Source organism: Schistocerca serialis, chromosome 1 (assembly GCF_023864345.2).
Source record: "Schistocerca serialis cubense isolate TAMUIC-IGC-003099 chromosome 1, iqSchSeri2.2, whole genome shotgun sequence".
NCBI classification, from domain to species: domain Eukaryota; kingdom Metazoa; phylum Arthropoda; class Insecta; order Orthoptera; family Acrididae; genus Schistocerca; species Schistocerca serialis.
The window spans coordinates 946,600,661-946,624,968 of record NC_064638.1 but is presented as its reverse complement, the minus strand read 5'-3'; the positions used below and the strand labels follow the sequence as shown (position 1 = coordinate 946,624,968).

At 37.4% G+C, this 24,308-nt stretch overlaps 1 protein-coding gene across 1 annotated transcript in view; it reads left to right on the top strand.

Annotated features, from left to right (window-relative positions):
- LOC126412603 (protocadherin-like wing polarity protein stan) overlaps positions 1 to 24,308 on the top strand; it is a 345,349-nt gene that overhangs the window by 262,662 nt on the left and 58,379 nt on the right. The window contains exons 37-39 of the mRNA XM_050082273.1: positions 3,158 to 3,434; positions 11,510 to 11,625; positions 17,645 to 17,757. Coding sequence (XP_049938230.1) covers positions 3,158 to 3,434; positions 11,510 to 11,625; positions 17,645 to 17,757 — 506 coding nt within the window. The remainder of the gene's footprint in view (positions 1 to 3,157; positions 3,435 to 11,509; positions 11,626 to 17,644; positions 17,758 to 24,308) is intronic.

Genomic DNA, 24,308 nt, shown 5'->3' with positions numbered 1-24,308 from the left:
ATTAGTTTCCTACAGAAAGCCCATCTTGGGACGAGATACCTGAATACCTAGTAAAAAAAAAAAAACCCTGATATTGTTCATACAGCAATTCAAGGTTAAATATTCTCATTTAAAGAGTACAAACCTTCTCATTAAAGTTAGCAATGAATGTATTTACAAATCAGCAATAAACCCTTGCCAGACTTACCATTGATAAGATCTTCCTTTACTACCAGTACGGAATGTTTTGTTACTTTAACTGTTCAAACATACTAAGATTACTCCTGCTCTATCCATCAGAATTACTTCATATTACTTTTTAGACCCTTATTTGTAAATTATTTCTTTTTGTAAACCACTCTGATTTTTCTTTTCATAATATTCTCTTTCTTAAAATTACTGCTGTCCTTAATCATTTATTTTCCTTTCTTTATGTCGACAGAGAGTAGGTGGTTACAATTTATTTTAATTTGGGATGTAATTTTTTCTTTAAACAACAGTGTTTTATTTCTCTTTCACCGCTAAAGGTCATCGCCACTTAAGCTCAAACATTTAACAAGCTAAGCTACAGAGTTACTTCAGGCATTGGACCAATATATCTCACAAACTAAAGATGCTAATTTAAGCCACTCGTAACTTTCTATTCAAAATGAATGGGCCAACTGTATTTTCTCAGCCAAATGGTTCCATGGTTACTTGCCATGAGGACAAAATTAAACCTTGAAATCAGAGTTGCAGACTAAATCAGTCACCAGCTGCTATTTCCATGTAACGTTCTGCCCACTTGCTTGTAGTGTCTGTCAAAAAAATTACCTCCCCATGCAATGGAGCCACAGTCTCGCACATTGCCCCAAAGCCACAATTATACCACAATATACACAAAAGTTATGACTCAATCAACATAGTGACCTTGTTAGATGCACGCTACATTTATTACTTTGGACCAAATATCACCAAACAAATCAAAAACTTCCTCCAACACACATAAGGCTGACAGCAGTTGCAGTGCATCCAGTATTACTGAAATAAATCACATTAAGTTATCCTCAAATTAACCTTTGGCAGACTCAAATCTCAATGCTCAGCTTCCAATACGCACCCATGTAAACAACTTCTCTCACAAAAAAGCCTTAATACTGCACTACACTGATAGGCTGAAACTTCAGTTCGTTAATAATCAGTGAGACACGCATCTCAGAAGACTTACCAGATGAGCAATGTTGACTTAAACAAATCATTGGTGCACTGCCACAATTCCTCCAGCCCACTCCCAATTGACCACTACTTCCAAATGATTTACTCTTTAGCCAAAACTGAACTACCCATCTCTGTAGCTAAGACTGTACTGACCATAAGCCTTATGTTAATTTCATTCAAAACCATTTTCCAAGTAAATTAACAGTATTCTCCTCCATCTTTAACAATCAAGTTTCTTTATTGATTGCAGCTGCCTGCTGATGCTGGTGTGGACAACTGTGCAGTTGTTTATTCCCTGCGGCCCTGGGTTCTGCTTTGTTTCAAACCACCTTCTCATCACTGTACTACTGCATTACATTGCTCCCACTTCTGCAACATAATAAAACAAACACACACAAAAAACACACAACATACACACATAAATGTGTCACACTTATTAGGCATTTTTCACTTACAGTTGACCACCCATGCGGTTGAGGCCACCAAATCAGATGTAAAACTGGCTCTATGCATCTAGGCACATTATCCTTCTTTAACCTGTTTCTTATATCTGTTGAGCTTTTAAAAAAGTCAGATATCACCTCTGTTTTACAAATTTTCCAATGTATTCTTCGTTTTTTGAGTCATTAGTGAACTACTATCATTTATTACTATGTTAAGCAAACTTTTTAACCTACCTTTCTATAAATAAAAAACATATAAATGTGAACACAATGAATGGGTAGCAACATTGACTCAGTTAATAAGAAATGAGATATGAAGGATTGTAAAATTGAGGAGGAAGAGAAGAGTAAGTGAAGAGGCAACGTAGCCACAACAAAAGATATAAAAATCATTCAAAATACTGTAATTCTGAAACCCCAAGAACAGTATATTTTGGATTAGTATACTCTTTCTTGTCTTGTGAAACAGTTCTGTGGAGATGGACGCGTTACACTAATATGAAATCAGTTTTCATACTGTAGGAGAGAGCCTCGAGGATCATAGCAAAACTGAAACGAGGAACATCTGGTAAATGCCTATTCAGTAGAATCAGTATTCTCATAGTTAATGTGGTGTACATACTAGAAACAGTTGTGCAAGTGAAAGAACACACAAAGGTCACAAACAGGAACATGGAAATTCACAACCATTATAGAAGGTATAAATCAAACTTTTATAGATTTAACAGAAGATTAACTTTAACAGCAAAAAGCCGTAATGACAAAGGAGCTGCTATTTGTTACCAAACAATCTTAAGATGTTGACAGGAGATACTTAAAAAAAGGTTGAAGAGGGACTTAGGTGAAACATCAGAATTCAGTTCAGCAATGATATGCAGGCTACCAATCCGGCCCACAGCATGTATCGTCATTGATGCAATAAAGCCAAACCCATTGTAGTGCTACATTATTGAGCCAGTAGTGCATACAAAGTTGTTGTCCAGTCATGACCATGTAGATGAGGTAATGGCAATGCATATCTAGTAAGTGCATGGTACTGGGTACAATCCTCCTCTATCCAGTGGTTCCAAATGCACATTAGTGATACAATAATATGATCTGCCTGCAACAAAGCATGTTGGTATTCAAGGTGTAGCAGTTTTCACAAACATTAAAGTTCACATAATTTGATGTGTGAATGAATAATTATGACACTGAAAATTTGTAAGAGGTTAAAATTGTGTGCCAAACTGGGTCTCAAACTGGGTCCCACACAGTCACAATTGGTAGCACACTGCCTGCAAAAGGCACAGATCTAGGCGTGAGTCCTGATCCAGTGCATGTATTTAGCTTGTTACAAATGTATGCCACAATGTATACTCTGTTAAAGAGTTGAGTCTTTTCAGGTAGAGTATTGCTTTGCTGATTGCTATCAGTATTTCTTATAATAAAATTGTTTATGTCTGCCATATATGTCTTCCCAGATAAATAAAAGAGGAATAAAATTTCTTAGTTATACCACAAAACTGTTGTAGAATAACCATTGATTGTTGTTGCAGGATGCTGCTCTGGCTAGCTGTAGTGGCTCTACCACTTTTGGGAGTTGCTTGGGTTCTCTCTGTTATGGCTGTTAATGAGAATTCTCCATTACTGTTCTACATGCTGTCAGTTGCTGTAGTCGTCCATTCTACATTTGCTCTTGGTGGCTACTGTTTCCTGAATGTGCGAGTGCGTCGAAACTTGCAAGTCGCCGTCCTTCAGTGCATGGGCCACAAAGTGCCTCAAGAAGTTTCTGAGCAAACTAGCAGTCAGCCAGCTAGTTCGGGACATGCTTCAGTAAGTGAAAATTTATAATTCAACATGTTTGTAGTTTTGACAAATGCATCTATGTTTCTCTTAGTTTCATAGTATATTAATACTACTGTTAGTATGACTGTGTGCAACACTCAATCAACAGGGCTAAGTGTATATATAGTGTACGGTGTTGCACTTTTTTTTTATCTGGATTAGGGGACAGCTCTTGAGAAAATAAAGTTATTGAAGTGAAAAGTAATACCTCAGTGACAGTTTTAGTAAAATAATATGTTGAAGGTGGCACCCCGCCTGCCAGACACGAGAAGTTTCATGTTATAGAAAAATATGATTTTATGCACTATATTATGGGTAGCCATAGTAAAGGAAGAATCACAAACACTGTAATAATTCCAGTAGGCGCTAAGGAACAAAATTTATCCATCTGCAAGTGTCCTGTGCACTACTAGTCCTCAGTTGGCACTAGTTGGAAAGCTATGGACAAGTAGTGTACATGCATCAGCAGCTGTAACTTTTTAACAGTACTATAGTGCAGTACCACTATCGAACTTTTATATTTTAAACTTAGTATATTCTTAGGAACTGATATGTACAGCACAGGAAATTTTTGTGTGTGTCTGTGCTGTTAATTTTAGTGCAATTTTAGCTTTATTTAAATGATAATGTTAATAAGAACCACCTCACTTGTATGAAGGTACATTCATTATGTCACGACTGGTTTTGTTCAATGATCATCAAATGCCACTTGTTTCAATATTTGTGAACTCTGTATATCAATTCTGACATTTGCCTAAGAAGTCTGCATGAAACATACAGAGTGCATTCCATAAGTAATGTGTTCAATTTTTTTCTGACGCAACGGTACACCAAGCGTGTTGTAACCAGCTGGGCTAAGTGGAGGGGGGTGTTAGCTTCAAAACACTCTGTTTCATTCGGCTGCAAGCTGCCGGAGAGTCAAGACATGCGTTTCCGTCAACCCCATTTTGAATTCATGTAACACGGCACAATAGATCGTTCTGTAGAGCAATGGTACGCTATCAAATTTTGCGTTAAACTTGGGAAGTCCACCACCAAAACGTTTCCATTACTTTAGCATGCCTTTGGAACTGATTGCTTGTCCAAATCACAAGTTTTCCAATGGCACAAGTCATTCATGGAGGGCTGAGAGGAGATCACCGATGAACCTCACAGTGGATGGCCATCAACCGCACGAGTTGACAAAGATGTGATGTGTGTGTGCAATTGTTTGAACTCTGACAGATGGCTCAACCTTCAATTGATAGCACAAACTCTAAATGTGTCAAAAACACCCGTTTTCTGCATTGTGACTGAAGATTTGAACATGAGAAAGGTGTGTGCCAAACTCGTCCCAAAAGTGTTGACCGACGAACACAAGCACATGCGGGTGCTTCGTTGCAGGAAAATGTTGGAAATGTGTGAAAATGATCCTCATTTCTCAAACTCAGTTATCACTGGTGATGAGTTGTGGATTTTTGAGTACGGCCCTGAGACAAAAAGGCAGAGTTCAGAGTGGCAAACCCCATTGTCTCCCCATCCCAAGAAGGCACGCATGAGCAAGTCCAGAATCAAAACCAGGCTCATTGTCTTCTTTGACGTCAGAGGTAGTGTCCACCATAAATTCGTACCTACCGGGACTACAGTGAACTCGGCTTTCTACTTGGAAGTGCTCAAAAGACTGAAAAGGATGGTCTTGCACTGCCGAAGCGACATCAAGGACATGTGGAAAGTTCACCATGACAACACACTGAGTCACAGCTCCTTCATTGTCAACGACTTCCTGGCCAGGACCAAGACCCCATTGGTTCCCCGGCCTCCCTACAGTCCTGACCTGGCTCCCACTGACCTTTTTTTTGTTTCCTCGGTTAAAAAGAGTCATAAAAGGAAAACATTGGGACACGATTAAAAGCATCCAGGACCATATTACATCAGCTCTAAAGGACATTCCAGAAAAGGCATTCCAGGATGCCTTCCAGGCATGGAAACACCACCTCCAGAAGTGTATCGACGCAAGAGGGTACTATATTGAAATTTTTTTATTATTTGTACGAATATATTCAATGAATGATTTTTTTTATGAATTTGGTCGCATTACTTATGGAACGCATCTTGCATAGTGACTGTGCCACATTTCTCTCATTGGTAACCCCGTCTGAATAATATGAAGCTTTCCTCTTAGGTTGACAAGAGCCTTCAAATCACTTGTTATGTAGCTGGAGGATATTCATTCCACTCTATGCATCACCACTCTGAAAATAGCAATGACAAAGTTCATTGTTAGTGCAGTGAAATAGTGCTCATTTGTAATCTCACATCAATGAAGATGTCAAGCAGTAAGTGGCAATTCAGACACAGGTTAACTGCAGTAGAGCATCTATTATCCAAAAGAGTTCAGGACTTGGGGGTGTTCAGATAACTAATGTTTTGAATAACCGACTAACTGTATTGAGAAAATGTACCACTATAATGGGAACAATATTAAACAAAGAAATAGTTATCCGTATTAAAAAGAAAACTGCATATATTTTATATGTATTACAAATAATATACATATCTTACATAAAGTAGTCATTTTTAAGTAGCCCTGCGGTTTATGAAAAGAAGTTCAAAAGTGAATTTTGCTTCAATGTTGAGACAGGTCTTCAACACAGCAGCTGAACAATATCACACACTTCTTATTTTTCAAACCACTTAATAGCCTTCTCAAGGCAGTGAAAAGCTTCTTTTATCACTACAGGTCTTGGTCATCGATGACACTATCATGATTTCATCATCTGTCAGTAATTGGTAACCATGGTCACCAGCATTACATTCAGGCCAGTATTGAATGTTTTCCTGTCACAATGTTCATATCAACCTTGCCGTTGGTGGGGAGGCTTGCGTGCCTCAGCGATACAGATAGCCGTACCGTAGGTGCAACCACAACGGAGGGGTATCTGTTGAGAGGCCAGACAAACGTGTGGTTCCTGAAGAGGGGCAGCAGCCTTTTCAGTAGTTGCAAGGGCAACAGTCTGGATGATTGACTGATCTGGCCTTGTAACAATAACCAAAACGGCCTTGCTGTGCTGGTACTGCGAACGGCTGAAAGCAAGGGGAAACTACAGCCGTAATTTTTCCCGAGGGCATGCAGCTTTAATGTATGATTACATGATGATGGCGTCCTCTTGGGTAAAATATTCCGGAGGTAAAATAGTCCCCCAATCGGATCTCCGGGCGGGGACTACTCAAGAGGATGTCGTTATCAGGAGAAAGAAAACTGGCGTTCTACGGATCGGAGCGTGGAATGTCAGATCCCTTAATCGGGCAGGTAGGTTAGAAAATTTAAAAAGGGAAATGGATAGGTTGAAGTTAGATATAGTGGGAATTAGTGAAGTTCGGTGGCAGGAGGAACAAGACTTCTGGTCAGGTGACTACAGGGTTATAAACACAAAATCAAATAGGGGTAATGCAGGAGTAGGTTTAATAATGAATAGGAAAATAGGAATGCGGGTAAGCTACTACAAACAGCATAGTGAACGCATTATTGTGGCCAAGATAGATACGAAGCCCACACCTACTACAGTAGTACAAGTTTATATGCCAACTAGCTCTGCAGATGACGAAGAAATTGAAGAAATGTATGATGAAATAAAAGAAATTATTCAGATTGTGAAGGGAGACGAAAATTTAATAGTCATGGGTGACTGGAATTCGAGTGTAGGAAAAGGGAGAGAAGGAAACATAGTAGGTGAATATGGATTGGGGGACAGAAATGAAAGAGGAAGCCGCCTGGTAGAATTTTGCACAGAGCACAACTTAATCATAACTAACACTTGGTTTAAGAATCATGAAAGAAGGTTGTATACATGGAAGAACCCTGGAGATACTAAAAGGTATCAGATAGATTATATAATGGTAAGACAGAGATTTAGGAACCAGGTTTTAAATTGTAAGACATTTCCAGGGGCAGATGTGGACTCTGACCACAATCTATTGGTTATGACCTGTAGATTAAAACTGAAGAAACTGCAAAAAGGTAGGAATTTAAGGAGATGGGACCTGGATAAACTAAAAGAACCAGAGGTTGTACAGAGATTCAGGGAGATTATAAGGGAGCAATTGACAGGAATGGGGGAAATAAATACAGTAGAAGAAGAATGGGTAGCTTTGAGGGATGAAGTAGTGAAGGCAGCAGAGGATCAAGTAGGTAAAAAGACGAGGGCTAGTAGAAATCCTTGGGTAACAGAAGAAATATTGAATTTAATTGATGAAAGGAGAAAATATAAAAATGCAGTAAGTGAAACAGGCAAAAAGGAATACAAACGTCTCAAAAATGAGATCAACAGGAAGTGCAAAATGGCTAAGCAGGGATGGCTAGAGGACAAATGTAAGGATGTAGAGGCCTATCTCACTAGGGGTAAGATAGATACTGCCTACAGGAAAATTAAAGAGACCTTTGGAGATAAGAGAACGACTTGTATGAATATCAAGAGCTCAGATGGAAACCCACTTCTAAGCAAAGAAGGAAAAGCAGAAAGGTGGAAGGAGTATATAGAGGGTCTATACAAGGGCAATGTACTTGAGGACAATAATATGGAAATGGAAGAGGATGTAGATGAAGATGAAATGGGAGATATGATACTGCGTGAAGAGTTTGACAGAGCACTGAAAGACCTGAGTCGAAACAAGGCCCCCGGAGTAGACAATATTCCATTGGAACTACTGACGGCCGTGGGAGAGCCAGTCCTGACAAAACTCTACCATCTGGTGAGCAAGATGTATGAAACAGGCGAAATACCCTCAGACTTCAAGAAGAATATAATAATTCCAATCCCAAAGAAAGCAGGTGTTGACAGATGTGAAAATTACCGAACTATCAGCTTAATAAGTCACAGCTGCAAAATACTAACACGAATTCTTTACAGACGAATGGAAAAACTAGTAGAAGCCAACCTCGGGGAAGATCAGTTTGGATTCCGTAGAAACACTGGAACACGTGAGGCAATACTGACCTTACGACTTATCTTAGAAGAAAGATTAAGGAAAGGCAAACCTACGTTTCTAGCATTTGTAGACTTAGAGAAAGCTTTTGACAATGTTGACTGGAATACTCTCTTTCAAATTCTAAAGGTGGCAGGGGTAAAATACAGGGAGCGAAAGGCTATTTACAATTTGTACAGAAACCAGATGGCAGTTATAAGAGTCGAGGGACACGAGAGGGAAGCAGTGGTTGGGAAGGGAGTAAGACAGGGTTGTAGCCTCTCCCCGATGTTGTTCAATCTGTATATTGAGCAAGCAGTAAAGGAAACAAAAGAAAAATTCGGAGTAGGTATTAAAATTCATGGGGAAGAAATAAAAACTTTGAGGTTCGCCGATGACATTGTAATTCTGTCAGAGACAGCAAAGGACTTGGAAGAGCAGTTGAATGGAATGGACAGTGTCTTGAAAGGAGGATATAAGATGAACATCAACAAAAGCAAAACAAGGATAATGGAATGTAGTCTAATTAAGTCGGGTGATGCTGAGGGAATTAGATTAGGAAATGAGGCACTTAAAGTGGTAAAGGAGTTTTGCTATTTGGGGAGCAAAATAACTGATGATGGTCGAAGTAGAGAGGATATAAAATGTAGGCTGGCAATGGCAAGGAAAGCGTTTCTGAAGAAGAGAAATTTGTTAACATCCAGTATTGATTTAAGTGTCAGGAAGTCATTTCTGAAAGTATTCGTATGGAGTGTAGCCATGTATGGAAGTGAAACATGGACGATAAATAGTTTGGACAAGAAGAGAATAGAAGCTTTCGAAATGTGGTGCTACAGAAGAATGCTGAAGATTAGATGGGTAGATCACATAACTAATGAGGAAGTATTGAATAGGATTGGGGAGAAGAGAAGTTTGTGGCACAACTTGACCAGAAGAAGGGATCGGTTGGTAGGACATGTTCTGAGGCATCAAGGGATCACCAATTTAGTATTGGAGGGCAGCGTGGAGGGTAAAAAGCGTAGAGGGAGACCAAGAGATGAATACACTAAGCAGATTCAGAAGGATGTAGGTTGCAATAGGTACTGGGAGATGAAAAGGCTTGCACAGGATAGAGTAGCATGGAGAGCTGCATCAAACCAGTCTCAGGACTGAAGACCACAACAACAACAACAGTTTCCAGTGTTACTGTTTTATAGATGTTATTCATGCTTTCTGGTGTAGTATGAAACATAAAATCATAAACTGTCAAACAGATTCAATGGAAATATGAAAGACCTTAAGATTTTACTATGTATCAGAAGAAATTTTCAGTACACAATTTTGACAATATAGTTCTGTGTACTAATTATTTTATTTTGTTTTTTGAATTATTGGCATAAGAACTCCTTAGTTACGGATACACTGTTGTTGTGGCCAGATATTACAGCTCAGATTGTGATGTTATGTTGTATCAGTTGACTTGATATGAAGTGTTTAAATCTCTTAATGAAACCTTTTGCCATGTGTAAAAAATAGACATTTATCAGAAAATGATGAAATTAAATACTTTTATTGCTACCCCATAAAAGTAATATACGTCGTTTGCCACACACATTTTCCATTTTCAGCTATCAAATGAATACGTTAGTACTGATTGTGGTAACTGCTCAGAGGCATTATTATTTCTTGTTCCACAATGCTTTGCAGTATTTATCTTTCCAATGCTAATGTAAAACTTTTCCGATAAGTGAGTCTTTCAGTCTTTGGAAAAGGAAGACAGTGCCAAATTTTCACTGATGAACTGTGCTGTTTCTCTGTTATAATGAATCCAGTGTTTATTACTTGTGGTGAAAACTGAAAGAATCATATTCATTGTTGTAACTTTTTCTCACAATTTCATTCACCGATATCTTTCTGTTCTCCCTTTAAATGATTCTTTACAATTGAATCTGTACGTGAAATTTTTGTCTGTCATGTACATATTGATCCAGGACCAACTCTAATGCTTTTAATGATCATTTTGCTGCAAATGCAGTAATGTAATACTGTCATAAGTAGACGTTTCTCATTTGAAGGCAGTTGAGCCCTTGCTGACAAGTAACCTGTGATTTGATCTTAAAGGTGGATTGACATAACTGAAACTAGTTTTTAATTTCCTTGTTTGCTGGTAGTATTTTTCCAGATGTAATCACGATTTAGTCCGGAATTTGCTTGAACGATGTCCTTTGCAAATGCAATAACTGAATTACACAAGAGTAGTATATTAATGAGATTAGATTACTACAAAATGAGAATGTAATTTCAAATAACAATGTGGACTGTATAATATTTCCGTGGGCCTAGAAAAGACCTTAAATAAACATTGACAATTAAGGATAGATTGCTAGTTGCTACGTACAGTAGGCATTGATTCACAGATAGGCGCAATAAAAAAGATTGCTCTCTCTCTCTCTCTCTCTCTCTCTCTCTCTCTCGCAGACACACACACACACACACACACACACACACACACACACACACAGCGTGCGTGCGTGCAACCACTTTCTCCAGGTACTGGGGCTTGTGTGTGTGTGTGTGTGTGTGTGTGTGTGTGTGTGTGTGTGTGTGTGTGTGTGTGCGCGCGGGTGTGGGTGTGAGTGCGCACGTCCGTTCTGCTTCAGAAGAGGAACTTTGAAAGCCAACAAGTAAATATTTTAGCAGTTTTTTCATTGTTCCTGTTCCTGTCTCTGACTCACTGCCTGCTCTATGTGGTAAATAGCAATCTATGCTTTCCATGATGTTGTTATTCCATCCTAGACTTCCTATTGCTTCATAAATAATTTTGATGTGTCTTGTCATTAGGGATTAATGACAGTTTTGTAATGTGCATGAAATATTTTCACTGAATGTATTGTCAGTTTTTACTCTTCTTTCTGGTGTGAATTCATTGTGGCAGTCAGAGAGTAAGCAGAAGCCATTGAATCATTTCTGCTGAAACTGCTGTAGACACACACAAAATATGTTATTCTCACTTGGTCCAAACAAGTGCTTTTACTAGTTAACAGAGTAGTGATATAGCTGTAGATGAATTTCAGTAGTTACATAATTATTTTTTTGTCGGTAGAAAAATTGCATTTATTGTGATATTTTCATTTCTCTTTCAGCGATCAGCTCTGGCATATCACAGCAGCTCCATAGATGTAGCACGCCGCCATATTGGCATCTCAACATCCAGTACGACATCTCGCTCTACAACAAAGACTAGCAGTAGCCCATACAGGCAAGTGAAAATCCTTGTTTGATTATAAAAATCATAAAATGTGTTTTCTTTCTCTTTTCATCAAAACTGTTGCTGAAACCATGTTTTGCTAATATTTGAATTCTCTTTGCCTATAAACTGATGAGAGGACCAGGTGGAGGGCAGCAACTCATTCCTTATTGTGTTGTTCATGTCAGTTGGTGCTGTAGGTTAGCCTCAGTAGGTATGTCATTTTTGGTTCTTTGTCCGATGTTGTTGTTCTGTAAGCTTCTGAGAACTGTTACTGATCGATCTTCCTGCCGATTTTTCGACAACTGTACCGAGAGGTTTGGTGTGACTTATTTAAACCTAGAATTTGTTATGTATTATTGTTACTGTGAATGATTATAACATAAAAAAAAACAGTTTTTGGTCAATATTCTCACAGAATACCTGTTATTTTTACGTAATTAAAGAGTTTAAAAAATCATTAAATTTCAAAAGGTTGGCTCTGCTTACATATATCACATGATTGTCAGCTGAAATTGCAGGTGATTTTGTGTACTTTTTTCTGCAAATGGTTTACTTATTAATTATTGAAAAGTTTCTAAAACTTCTAAGTAACAGTGGAGAAGAATTTTGCGAAACCCAATGTAGGAAAACTTCCAAAATTTCTTGCATTTACATCTTATGCCCGCATCGTTCAGCAACAAAGTCAGTCTGCATCTCTATTGACTGGAATTATTGGAAATAAAGTGCTGAGGGCATACGAATTGTAGTAGGTGAACAGATAAGGCAACGAACTGCAGTGTCAAAGGCTGTAGGTTCGCCTACTGCTGGGTACGAAAATATTTTTTCCTCTTCATGTTTGTAACACATTCTAAGACTTCATTAATTGTCAAACATGAGTATTTTCCTGAAATATTCATTGTTGTTTACATGTAAGAACATGCATTCTCAGTAATGAGTATCTTCAATTTCATGACTTCCGTATGTTTAAGAAATGTGAAACAACTGACAGTGACATTTACATTTTTCTTGTCACAAATAATTCACCATCTTTTTCTGAATATGTAGCGATTTCCTAGTGTGTGGTCAGACAGGAATCTAAGAGCACAACTTAAATTACTGCAAATGAAACCAGCAGCTATCATGTTTATACTCTCGCTTGTCACAAGTATTTATCTGAGATCAAATTCTTAAAAATAGTAGACAGAGACAAAAGATCCCCACCATAATATTTTTAGACTTTACCATATATATGAAACATTTTGATTCATCAAATGCATGTTATAAACTGCAACAGACTTCGATAGCTGCACTCACCACATGCTCTTGGAAAGGCATTTTTTAATTTTGTTTTCAAGAGCCCAATCGTTGAGGTATCATATAGGGAAGAAGGCTACTTCATCATTTGGATCTCTAGGAGTGAGTTACAACCACATTCTATGCCTCTTCTTATTCTTTGACACTCTCTCAAACAATTTTTTGGGTTCATGGAGGTATGTTCTGTCTATGCAACTAATTGAAGACAGTTTGTTTATTGCCATTCACAAATAAAAGAAGTGAAACGTGTATGGTAATAAACAAGCTGCCTTCAATTAGTTGCATAGACAGAATGTACCTCCATGAATTTTGATGAAACTAAGGACGGTGGAAAACGGAAAAAGTGATGAATGTTTTGAGTGTTTCTGTAAATATATTTGTACAATTTGCTACTACGCTCCATTCCTAACTCATGTTCCGAAACATAAAATCAAACAAGATGTCAATGTGAATGAGAATAAAATGACATAATGTGACATTTATGACAGTTTCCAGAACACAGCCAATATCCTATTGTTATCATGCATTTATGGAAGCATGTGGCCAGCGAAATTTGAACAGTAGTACGTACTCTAACCACACTTTTTGGTACTGTGAACAGTAGCATGCTTGTGTTGGCTGCTCACTGCTTCGGGCTCATGCCACTGTGGCACTGCAGGGTGCATGCGCGAATCTGAGGCAGATTGCTTTTGATTGGTTGGCGCAAGAAGAAGAGACAACAGTGTCTCGGTTTGTTAGAACCATTTGGCATCGCTTCCTAAATGCTTACAGAATAATGTTGGTGCTCTCTTTTGAAAGCAAGACCATTCGGTGATTATTGAAGTGTAATAGTTGAAGAGTAGGCCGCCTGTGTGCGTGTGTATTAAAAAAAAAAAAATAATAATAATAAAGAAATGCTCTTTCTAGATTATAATACATTAAGTTATTTGAAGAAAGATTTGGTGGCCATCCAAAAAGGAATGTCACATGCTATTACTGAGTGTACAAGCCCCTGATACACAGTTTCTGAAGTGTTAGTTTCCAAGGATTCTGAACACATACCAGAGACTGCCCATATTGTTCAAGTTTCTCTTTGTCGTGGTCCCACTGGAGTAAACTGTCAATTGACACACCAAAAATGTTGTTTCTGTTACTTGCTCAATCTGTTTTACCATCAATTTGTGAGGGCAGGATGGTTTCAGTATGGATGGAAGAGTGTTTGAGCTTCCTTATTCGTGTTTATGAACAATTTCTTGTCATTGAGTCATATGTGTCATTAATCTTGTACTTCGATTTAATGAGCTGCATCAGACAGAAAGAGGAAATTTGTGTGATCTGCAAGCAACAGAAGGGAAGTATTTGAGAGATTTAGTGGAAGTTCGTTGATAATGAGTAGGAAGAGGATTAGGGACCAGTACTGAGCCTCGAGGCACACCACAGCTCATCAAGGCTTTCACTTAAAATCTTTTTCCCCAGAGCTTGTTGTTTCTATCATTTGCTTACGGTTGGTGACGTAAGACTGAAAGCACAGATTTGTAGTACCTTAAAAATTTCTTTTGATTAAAAACCTATGCATCATTAACAGCTTTTTTTTTTTTAAATCCAAACTGGTGTTTGGGTAATGATTCCATTTTATTAATAAATGCTGTTGTTCAAATGTTTATGACTTTCTCAGTTACCGAGGTATAGCTGGGAGTATTTAAATAAAACGATAATTAATGTGGCTTCTCAGACTTTCTTGATGGATCTGTTGCAAATGAACTTCTTGGGTTTGCCACCAAATTGTATTGTGTAAAATCCACAATATTTTATCAGCACAACTGCTTGACATCTTCAGGTGATGAGATCTGCTACTGTCATTGGTGCAAGAGGTGACTGATGATATGCATGGCATATCTGTCTATCAGAATAGCAATTTTAGTGGAATACTGTTCTTAGGCATTGTAGCTCACTAGGTAAAACTGTCTGCATCTGAGACTACATGTGCTTGGGAAATTTGAGAGTGTGGTCTTTGAAAAGTCGAAACAGGCATATGGGGAACATTTCGTATCAAGAGCACAAGTTTTTCACTGGCACAAACCATTTTTGGGATGTTGAAGATGAACCTCGCTCAGGGAACATTCAACTTCATAATCAAACAAAAAACACTGAACGTGTGCATGTTCTTGTGATATAAGACCGACTGATGTTTAACAATAAGCGCAATAAGTGCCCTGTTAAACATAAATATTCAGAAAAGTTTGAATCGAGTGAGACCAGACATTGCAGGCAAGTGGACTGCAACATGACAACTTTCTATGTTACACAGCCACTTCCATCACAGAATTTTGGATCTCAAAATGCATTCCGATTGTTCCACAGTCCCTCTATTCACCTGATCCGAGTCGTGACTTTCTTCTTTTCCTGAAATTATGTCTTAAAAGGATGTCATTTTGGGACTCTGGAGAACATTCAAAAGAATGTCACCGAAATGTTAACGGTCTTACCAGTTGAAGCCTTTCAATGCTGCTACCAAGACTGGGAACAATGAGTCCACCAGTGTATAGCTGCCAAAGGGAACTACTCTGAAAGGGACAATGTTGTTGTTTGGGGAAAAAAACAGAAAAGGAAAAAAAACTTTTATAAAAAAAAAAATCGGTCTCATTACTTTTCTCTCACACCTCGTAACAGGAGTGAGCTCTGCAACTGTAGGTTAACTTCCGATGTCAGCATATGATGCCATAGTCTCATGTTTCTGTGCATGCATAGTCTGCAGCATTTTCAAGATTTTAGAATTCCACATTCAGCATAGTCAACTGATCACTGTCACCACTGTCTTACTCGCGATATGGCTAGTAGCTGATTTACTTGTAAACACACGACATGCATGCACAGTGAGTAGTCAGTTTTAACCAGGAAGTTGCTCATGTAAAATTGGCTGAGGCTATCTTGGAAAGAGTTTGTAGAAGTCGCAGAAAGAAGTGATAAGTAACTGAGACAGTATGGGGTTCCAAGTGGCAAATTGCCTTATTGAGTGTTAAAATTCATCACATCAATAAAGGAGACTTATTTGTGAGCCCCTACTGAATGTTACTCATTAAACTGTTGGTATGCACTTGATGGTCATCTGAATGCTCTTGGTGTAACAATGAAAACAAGGCATAATTTCAAAAAAAAAGTTTGTGTTTTTTAGTTTGATCTCTGCAAAGTTTTGCCCCAGTTCCTTATTTTGCCATTGTATTGGATTTTCAAAAGGTTTGCTGAGTATCCATCTAAGCTGTATTTTCCTCCTGCTTTCAAAAAAAAAATAAAATGCTGATCACAAAGGAAGAATTTAAATTCGAGGAAGAGGGGAGTCTGTGATATAGAAAAATCCATTGAAAAGGAAACAAGGAGCAAAGCAATATGTGGGGTGGCCTCATGTTGGTGGATCCAGTTCAGAACCAGGAAGCGTCAGCGCAGCTGAAGGCTTGTCAATCAGTGGCTTCACTTAGTTGATGACGCCAACTGATGAAGCTCTAGTGGCTTGGCCTTACATTTGATAGGCAACTATCCTGGGACCGCATCTGTTGAATTCACAACACTGAAGGAATGCTACTAGTGATAGAGCTGGATGTGTAATGACAGGAGGTAGCCTCCCATCATGTCATCGGCTGTGGAAATACTGTGTTCCACTTACAGCATGTGCGAATCTGGTAGCAGAACATTGCATTGCACATTGCTGAGCAAGCACTACTGCTGTTTGCAGGTGCAAAATTACATTGGTGGCTGGTTGCCGGATCACGGTTTTCGTAAAATTCTCACACTTGGGTTGCTGGGATGCATGGTCTGCTCCCATGAAACGCTACATATCAGCTGAATTCCTAAAAACCACTCTCCTCTGATTTGTTGTGCATGTGCAAATATTTCTTCATATATAAGCTTTCTTTTGAAACATCTTGTAGAACTTTTTTCTCCTATGTTGTCGTCATGAGCTGTTTCACATATCCAAGCTTTCGTTATATTGCCTCACAGTTCAGGTATAGAGATGGCTTTGATGGCTTAGCAGACCAATACTGGCATGATACATGTGGCCACACAGGTTACAGACAATAGAGGGTAGAGGGCTTAACTAGGTTGGCAAAGTTTGCATCTTTGATATTTCTCATTTTCCAGTTTCTGACCACCTTGCTCAAAACGTAAAACAATAGCTGAATAGTGGTGCACCAGTGAGTGTGATCCAATGTGGCAGACCATTTACTCAAGTCTTATGTTTAGACTGTTCAGTTTTTTATGAAACTGATCCTTGTTGCTATGTAATTTAGGACCTCATTGCCAGTAAACTATATGATACATGTATCTTGTTCTGTATCGGGTTTCTCAGGACTAAATTAACATATTGTTTTCCATGTATGACACATTTTTTGGTGTTCCATTAATCTTAATTAATGATATGCCCCACATTTTCTCTTTGCAATAATTACAGAAATTCAGTTACCAGATGTAGAAGTTCACCAAACTGCTATGTTTCATTATCTTTGGGAAACTAGGAATTAGGATTCATTTTTAAGATATTGCTTTCATTGGAGAAGTTTTATTGAGAAATTTTGTTGTTCAAAAGCCAGAATGGTGTAACTGAACAGAACGCAATTAAGAAAAGATAGGAATTTTAGAATACATTCATTTAGCTTAGTCACAAATGGAATGATAAAATAAAACATGACCTTTGATTATCTCTGTTTTTGAATTAATAAAATTTAGCTGTGAATAATAAGAATTTGTTTTTTGTTTCTTCAAGGAGTGATACACAGTTACGTAACACATCAACAAGTACAAGTAATTACAACTCAAACAGTGATATGCCATCATATGTGAGAGGATTTGAGCCAGGCCTTCACAGACATGGAGACAGTAAGTGAAGTGATTAATGTAAAATCAATATGCAGTGTTAAAATTAAATAAATACAGTAATAACAGTAGGAAAAATTGAAAATCAAAAATTTAGTGCAAGTGTACACTCTTTAAGTATTTATTTACATCACCCACCACTCGCCTGCAAGTGAGTGGTTGCCTGCCCTCACTTTTTGTGCGTTGCTTCCATCATGGGAATTTCTGTTATCATATATTCACAGAAGTATAATATTTTTGTAATATTCACAGAAGTATAATTTTCACAATTTCAGTGTTAGAAATTTTATAATATCAAAAAGATAAAAATCATATTATTTCTTTATTTTTTTCAGCACTTAGTTGAAAATGAGTTGTCATTAAACAATCAAAAGGAATTTTTCAGCTTGGTCGCAGTTAATGTTAATCACCTTAAAACATGATCACATTAAAGTTGACGTGTTTCAGAAGAGCAAGCTTCCACCTTTAATGCAGACATGCACCAAAACAGAAATCAGAATACCTAGGGACAGGAAAATTTTGAGAAAATGATGATGTGAAAAGTAAGGTGAAATTGGCAGTTTTTTTTGCAAGAAAAGGTGAAATAGGCAATTTTTACGAATTATCATGACATTTGTCTTTTTCCCGTGGCCAAAATTTTATAAATCTGAGGAAGATAGTTTACCAATATCCATTACTGATAGTCATTGAATGTTGAAACTTAATTTTGCCTTCTTTTTCCCTCAACACTGAGGTTCCGTGTGCAGCCTTCTGATGTTCATGTAGAGCCTTAAAAAGACATAACAAACTATGACATTATGTCAAAATTGCAGATGACCAAAAAAGTGAGACCTAACCTGGCCAAAAAAAAAAAAAAGGTAATGCTAAATCTGCGGGAAAAGAAAGTAACAGCAAATCTGCCAAAAGATCGAATTTGTCAACAATGGCACTAGAATATGCAAAAAATAGCACCACAACTGATAAAAAATAACACCAAAATTATCAAAAAATAACACTGAATCTGAAAATAAAAAATATTGAATTTTGCTAAGGATAACACGAAAATTGGACAAAATAACACTGAATTTAGTGAAAAAAATATTTTTTCCTGTCTCTAAGAAGACCTCATTGAATAAAAACAAAGAATTACCTCCTAAACTGAAAAACTACTACTTCAGAATATGTTTTACTTGTTTACTTCCAAAAAGGATTACCAAGTAAGTGAAGAAAAAAGAACTTATTGATTTTGATTTGTTTTCTTAATGAACAGGTATGTTGCTTTCATTCAATGAGGTATTCACATACTTATAAAGTTGTGTGTCTGAAGGTAGAGTCTTGCTTTTTCAAAATGCATCTATTTTTATGAATCAGGTTTGAAAGTGTACTAGCAGCTTAGAATAGTGATAGATTTATGATATTATTTGATAACAGTTATGGACAGTAATGACAGCTTCCAGTGTCACAACAAATTCCTGGGATATTTTTCTAGTAGAGAATGAGACAAAAAAAAAAAATGTGAAAACAGTGTAATGTGAAGACTCAATTGAGTAAGCTTATTAAAATTATAGCTGTGTGCCCTCAGAATCTCTAGGACAGTTTAAAATTCTTATACCATTCAAGTAAATGGAACCATTACATAAGTATCTTAAAATCATATTTCAGCTAATACACATTGCGACCACCATCAATACCATCACATAGTGTCAGTTGCACGATGTGATACCTAAATATGGACAAGTGAAGGTCAATAATAAATCATCAGCAGTTGTTAGGATTAGTGTGAGTGTGAATGCCTGGTTTGTCAGGCTCAGTGTGTTGACATGGTAAGAGTTTTAACAAAATCGTCGCATTGTGGTCTTTGAATGGTGACTAGATCTATAAATCGATTCCCACATTAGAGGTACCTTACTTTAAGGAACATTTGACAATGGACAGGACGTCCCAAAATCGATAATGCGAAACAAAATATCAAGGTGTCCCAAAATCGATAATGTAAAACAAAGTAATAATTGGTACAATGCAGTCTCAGGAGTCAGTTAAATCAGACAACATAAAATTATACTGTGTATCCCTTAAAAGCACCAAGAACAATAGAAAGGTGTAAAAGTTAAATGTAGGTCTCCCTACAGTCAGTTTGCAGGTCAGAGGAATGTACCAGCATATCATCTCCATTAGAACTACGTTTACTAAAACATATTCAAACCGGCCTTAAGTTTGATGACAGTTAACTTTTTACTATAGGAAAAGTAATTTTTTTTTTTCAATGTTTATATAGCCACTCTACCTCAATTAAAATAATTTTGTGATTGACATTTCAGCAATTTGTTTTGTGGGGGGCAGCTACCAATCAGTTGTGGTAGTTTGTTCTCAAGCTCCACTACTGCAAATACTGCCATCCACCCCCTCACTCACTACTGCAAACTGTGAAGTACAAAGTTATTTTAATTGACCTATTGTTCATCTTTCCCAGTTTTGATGCTATGAGGAGTTTTCTTTTGCCTACATCTTTTGTTTGGGTGCTTGTTTCTTTGTTTCATTCCAGAAGTTTTTCTACAATGCAGTTTGTGGTATGCCACACGTAAAAAGACTGGTTAGAGGAGGAGCCAATTGTGACCCTTATGGTGCCCACTTTTAATATTTTGTGACTTGCTAACAGTGTGACATTAGCAGGGAAATATCAATTTAAATGGTATTCCATTTGTTTGCTAAGCTTTAAGATAAGGACACAACACTTAAGCTCAATCATTTCGGCCACACAGTGATATAAGCACAAGTCAAAATCAGTGAAGCAAAATTAACAAGGGTAGTACATTGTTAAAATCTTGTAAAGGAATTCATCCCACCAGATTTAGTAGAAGTAAGAATCCCTGTTTGGGTTATAGTGTGTAAGTGCAGTGCATTCATGTGAAATTGATGTGTTGGATGAATCCAACATCGTTCACTATAAATTACCTGACAGTGGAAAAATGTTGGAAGCATAAATAAATAATGCTCATATTGGTATGAAAATGAAAATCCACTCAAGGTAAGTAACGAATTGTTGGGCAGTAATTACCTTAAAGAGGTGAAATATTTAGTACTGCTGATAGACTCATAAGAAAGTGCACATACATTCCTATCTTTCGTAACTATTAGTTGCTTCCTTGGGGAGGGGAGGGGGGGGGGGGTGACAGCGGAGGGAGGCAGGAGAGAGAGGGAGACAATTTAAAACTTAAGGACAGGCTGTGAGAACCATAAATGAGAGGGATTCATCTGTTTTGAGAGTGGGGTGAGACAAATATCAATGGGAAAGTGTCAGAGAAAGTAGGAGAGCAAATAGTACAGAGTTCAGAGACTATGGCAGAGCGATAAGTTAAGATGGGAAGGTAAGTACTGGCCAGCAATTTTCTCTCAGTTTTTTTTATAATGCAATTATTATTGTGTTCAGTTTCATGATTACCTATCTAAAGATATGCCCAAACTGTATTGAATTGCCTATATCTTCTGATGTGTATCAGACTGGTATAAACTCGCTATCAGAATTTGATGGGTACACATATCTGCACATGAGTTGAATAGGAACATCATATGCATTTAAAGGCTTAATCTGAGAGCTGACGACAGGTTCAAGACTGGAACAAACATTAAAAGAATATTAGGACATTCAATATAAACAAATAAAGCATACAATGATAATACAAAAATCTCTGTACCACACTAATGGGCTTGCAAGCTGTCTACATTTACTGGCATTAGGAAGGAAGGAAATTTTATGTACCACCATTTCTTAGCTGGAAGTTTAATGATATTTAACAAGAAGTGTAGAGGAGATTATCTTGCTCACGTAAAAAAATATTCCAGCATTTGTGTGACATGATTAAAGGAAATTAGTGAAATCTCCTTTAGGGTCGCTGGATGGAGATTTTGAACCTCACTCCTTCCAAGCCAAAATAAAGTGTTTTAACCATTGTTTCAGATCAGCTTGTGTAGTATTTATTGAGTGATTAGAAAACTGAATGAATATTACAGTCTGGTAACCAAAGAAAGCAGAAGCAACACTGGATGTTCACTAGTTCTTAATTTTCTTCCATTATTTCTACAGCCTAGAAAAGTCCAAAAGAGGGATAAGTAGGGTGCTTGCAGCTCACTGAATTACAATACTTATTAACCTAAGTATGATTCTATGGGACACCACACAAAACTTGTGACAGGATAGAGGACTTCTTGGTTGGGAGGATAGAGCATTTTATAGTGCATGTAGAGTCAACAGATGTAGAAGTAACTTGAAGTGTGCCACATGTATGTAGTTGCCACCCTTGCAGTTCAAGTAGTATATTCATGACCTGGCAGAACATTTATTTGTTGCCTTAGACTTCTTGCAGGTGATGCAGATATCCATAACAAAGTATTAACTGAAAAAAAAAAACTGCATAAATATTCAATCAGATCATGATAATATTTCGAAGTGATGCAGATATTAGCAACTTGCTTTAAATGTTCAGAAATGTAAAATTGTGTACTTCACAAAAATGCGAACGTGTACAGTAAAACTTCAATTATACGTTTTTGAACAGCCTACAAAAAAAAAAGTATAAGTGTGAAAAACGTATACATGAAATATAGCACCATACTATCAAATTAATTGGTTAACACAAATTAAAAATTCAGTAAATAAAAAGTTACATTCTACAAAATGTTATATAGGCTTACAAGGTATCATACTTAACAAAGATATAAAAAAAAAATGTAAACCTCTATACAGAAGAGAATGTCATTTTGTAAAAAAGTCCATAATTTTTCCTTGTTTTTTCTTTGATGCGGCAATAGTGTACACTGTACCCTCAAAACGCGATACCTTTCTCATTATTTCGTCAGAAACATTGTGGTGTGTCACAAATTGTTTATTATTTCTAACACATTTACTGCATTGTTAAACGTCACGGAGGAATGCTGAGGCTCTTCTGTATCATCTATTGTCCTCATCATCAGTTTCTTGCTCGTCCATGTCCCGCAATGCACATTGAACTATGTCAGCGATAATCGTGGGTTCTGTAGTGACGAGGTTTTCATCAGCATTCACGTAATCCTCAAATGATGCCTGCTTTTCAAGTCGATTCCAGTCTTCATTATTAGGTGAAATATCATCAGTATGATCATTTCCACCATGATCGTGGACTTCATTTCCAAATCCGGCGTTTCGGAAACAGTTACAAATGGTATCGTCTGAAACTCTGTGCCATGAAGCTGCAATGTAGTGCAGTGCCTATCAGAAGAAACAAATTCATTAATAATTTCTTGAAGTGTTCTTTGGCTCCGGTAGCACAACATGAAATTAATGGCAAGTAAAAATCTTACCTGTAAAATGTTTATTTTAATTTCTTCCTTTTTTTCGATGTTTACACACTTGATGGCATGCTGCACGAGCATTTTGTGATAATGCAACTTGAAATTGTGTATTACTCCAAGTTCAAGTGGCTGAGCTCACTTGTGGAAAGAACTCCACGGTCACATTTCTCAAACAGGAAGTAAGGGGAGGATGTGTTGCACACCTGTGTACGATCAAGAAAATCTTCCGGCCTGCTGCTTCCATTTTGGCATTGACATTTCAAAACCAGCTTTCGAAAACTTTTGTCATAATCTATAATTTCTTGATACTAGTGTATTTTGTGGGAAACGTGACAATGTTCTTAAAACAATGGGGCTTGGCAAATTTCCCAATCATAAGTATGGGGAGTTTCTCACTCCCATCACTGTTAGCATGTAGCAGCATTGTTACACATTGTTTACTTTGTTTTCCTCCGTTGCAGTTCTCACCTTTAAATGCCATTACGCGGTCCGGCATTATGTTGTAAAACAAGCCCCTCTCATCCGCACTGAAAATGTTTTTAGGATCCGCACTGAAAATGTTTTTAGGAGCATATTGGGATGTCAGTTCTTTCAAACAGGTTTCCTTCCAATCTCGCACTGTCTCAAGATCGACACTTTTGCTTTCGCCACATACATTCTGACAGCTGATGCCATATCTTACCTTAAACTTGTGCAGCCAACCTGATTGACCAATGCATAACTTTGACAAAGTTCCTTATCAAATTTTATTATAGTCTAATATCAGCCTTACCAATCCACTTTCCAGCAATCCACTCTGAAACACTGCATCATAACTTGTGCACACTATGGATATTTTGCCAGGAAAAAAAAACGTGTAAGTAAAAAACATATAAAATAAGTTTTACTGTAGTATTATGTGACTACTGTATAGATGAATCACATAGGGAATCTGTTACCTAACACAAATACCTAGTGTAACATTTTGTAGGCATATGAAATGGAAAGATCACATAGGCCCTGTTTTAGGTAAAAGAGCTGGAAGAACCTACCTGATAGCTATGCACTTTATAGTGTCTGCTTCCATCATGGAGAGATGCTCATGCCTCAATTCGAATCCATGTGACAGATCATGAGGGCTGGTGTGCTAGCCTGCTTGAATGTGATTTCTAGGTCGTTTCCCACATCCCATGAGGCAAATAGTGGGCTGGTAACCACATTCTATTTCAGATATATGTTTTGTAAACATCTAAAACACTTTCTTACACTTG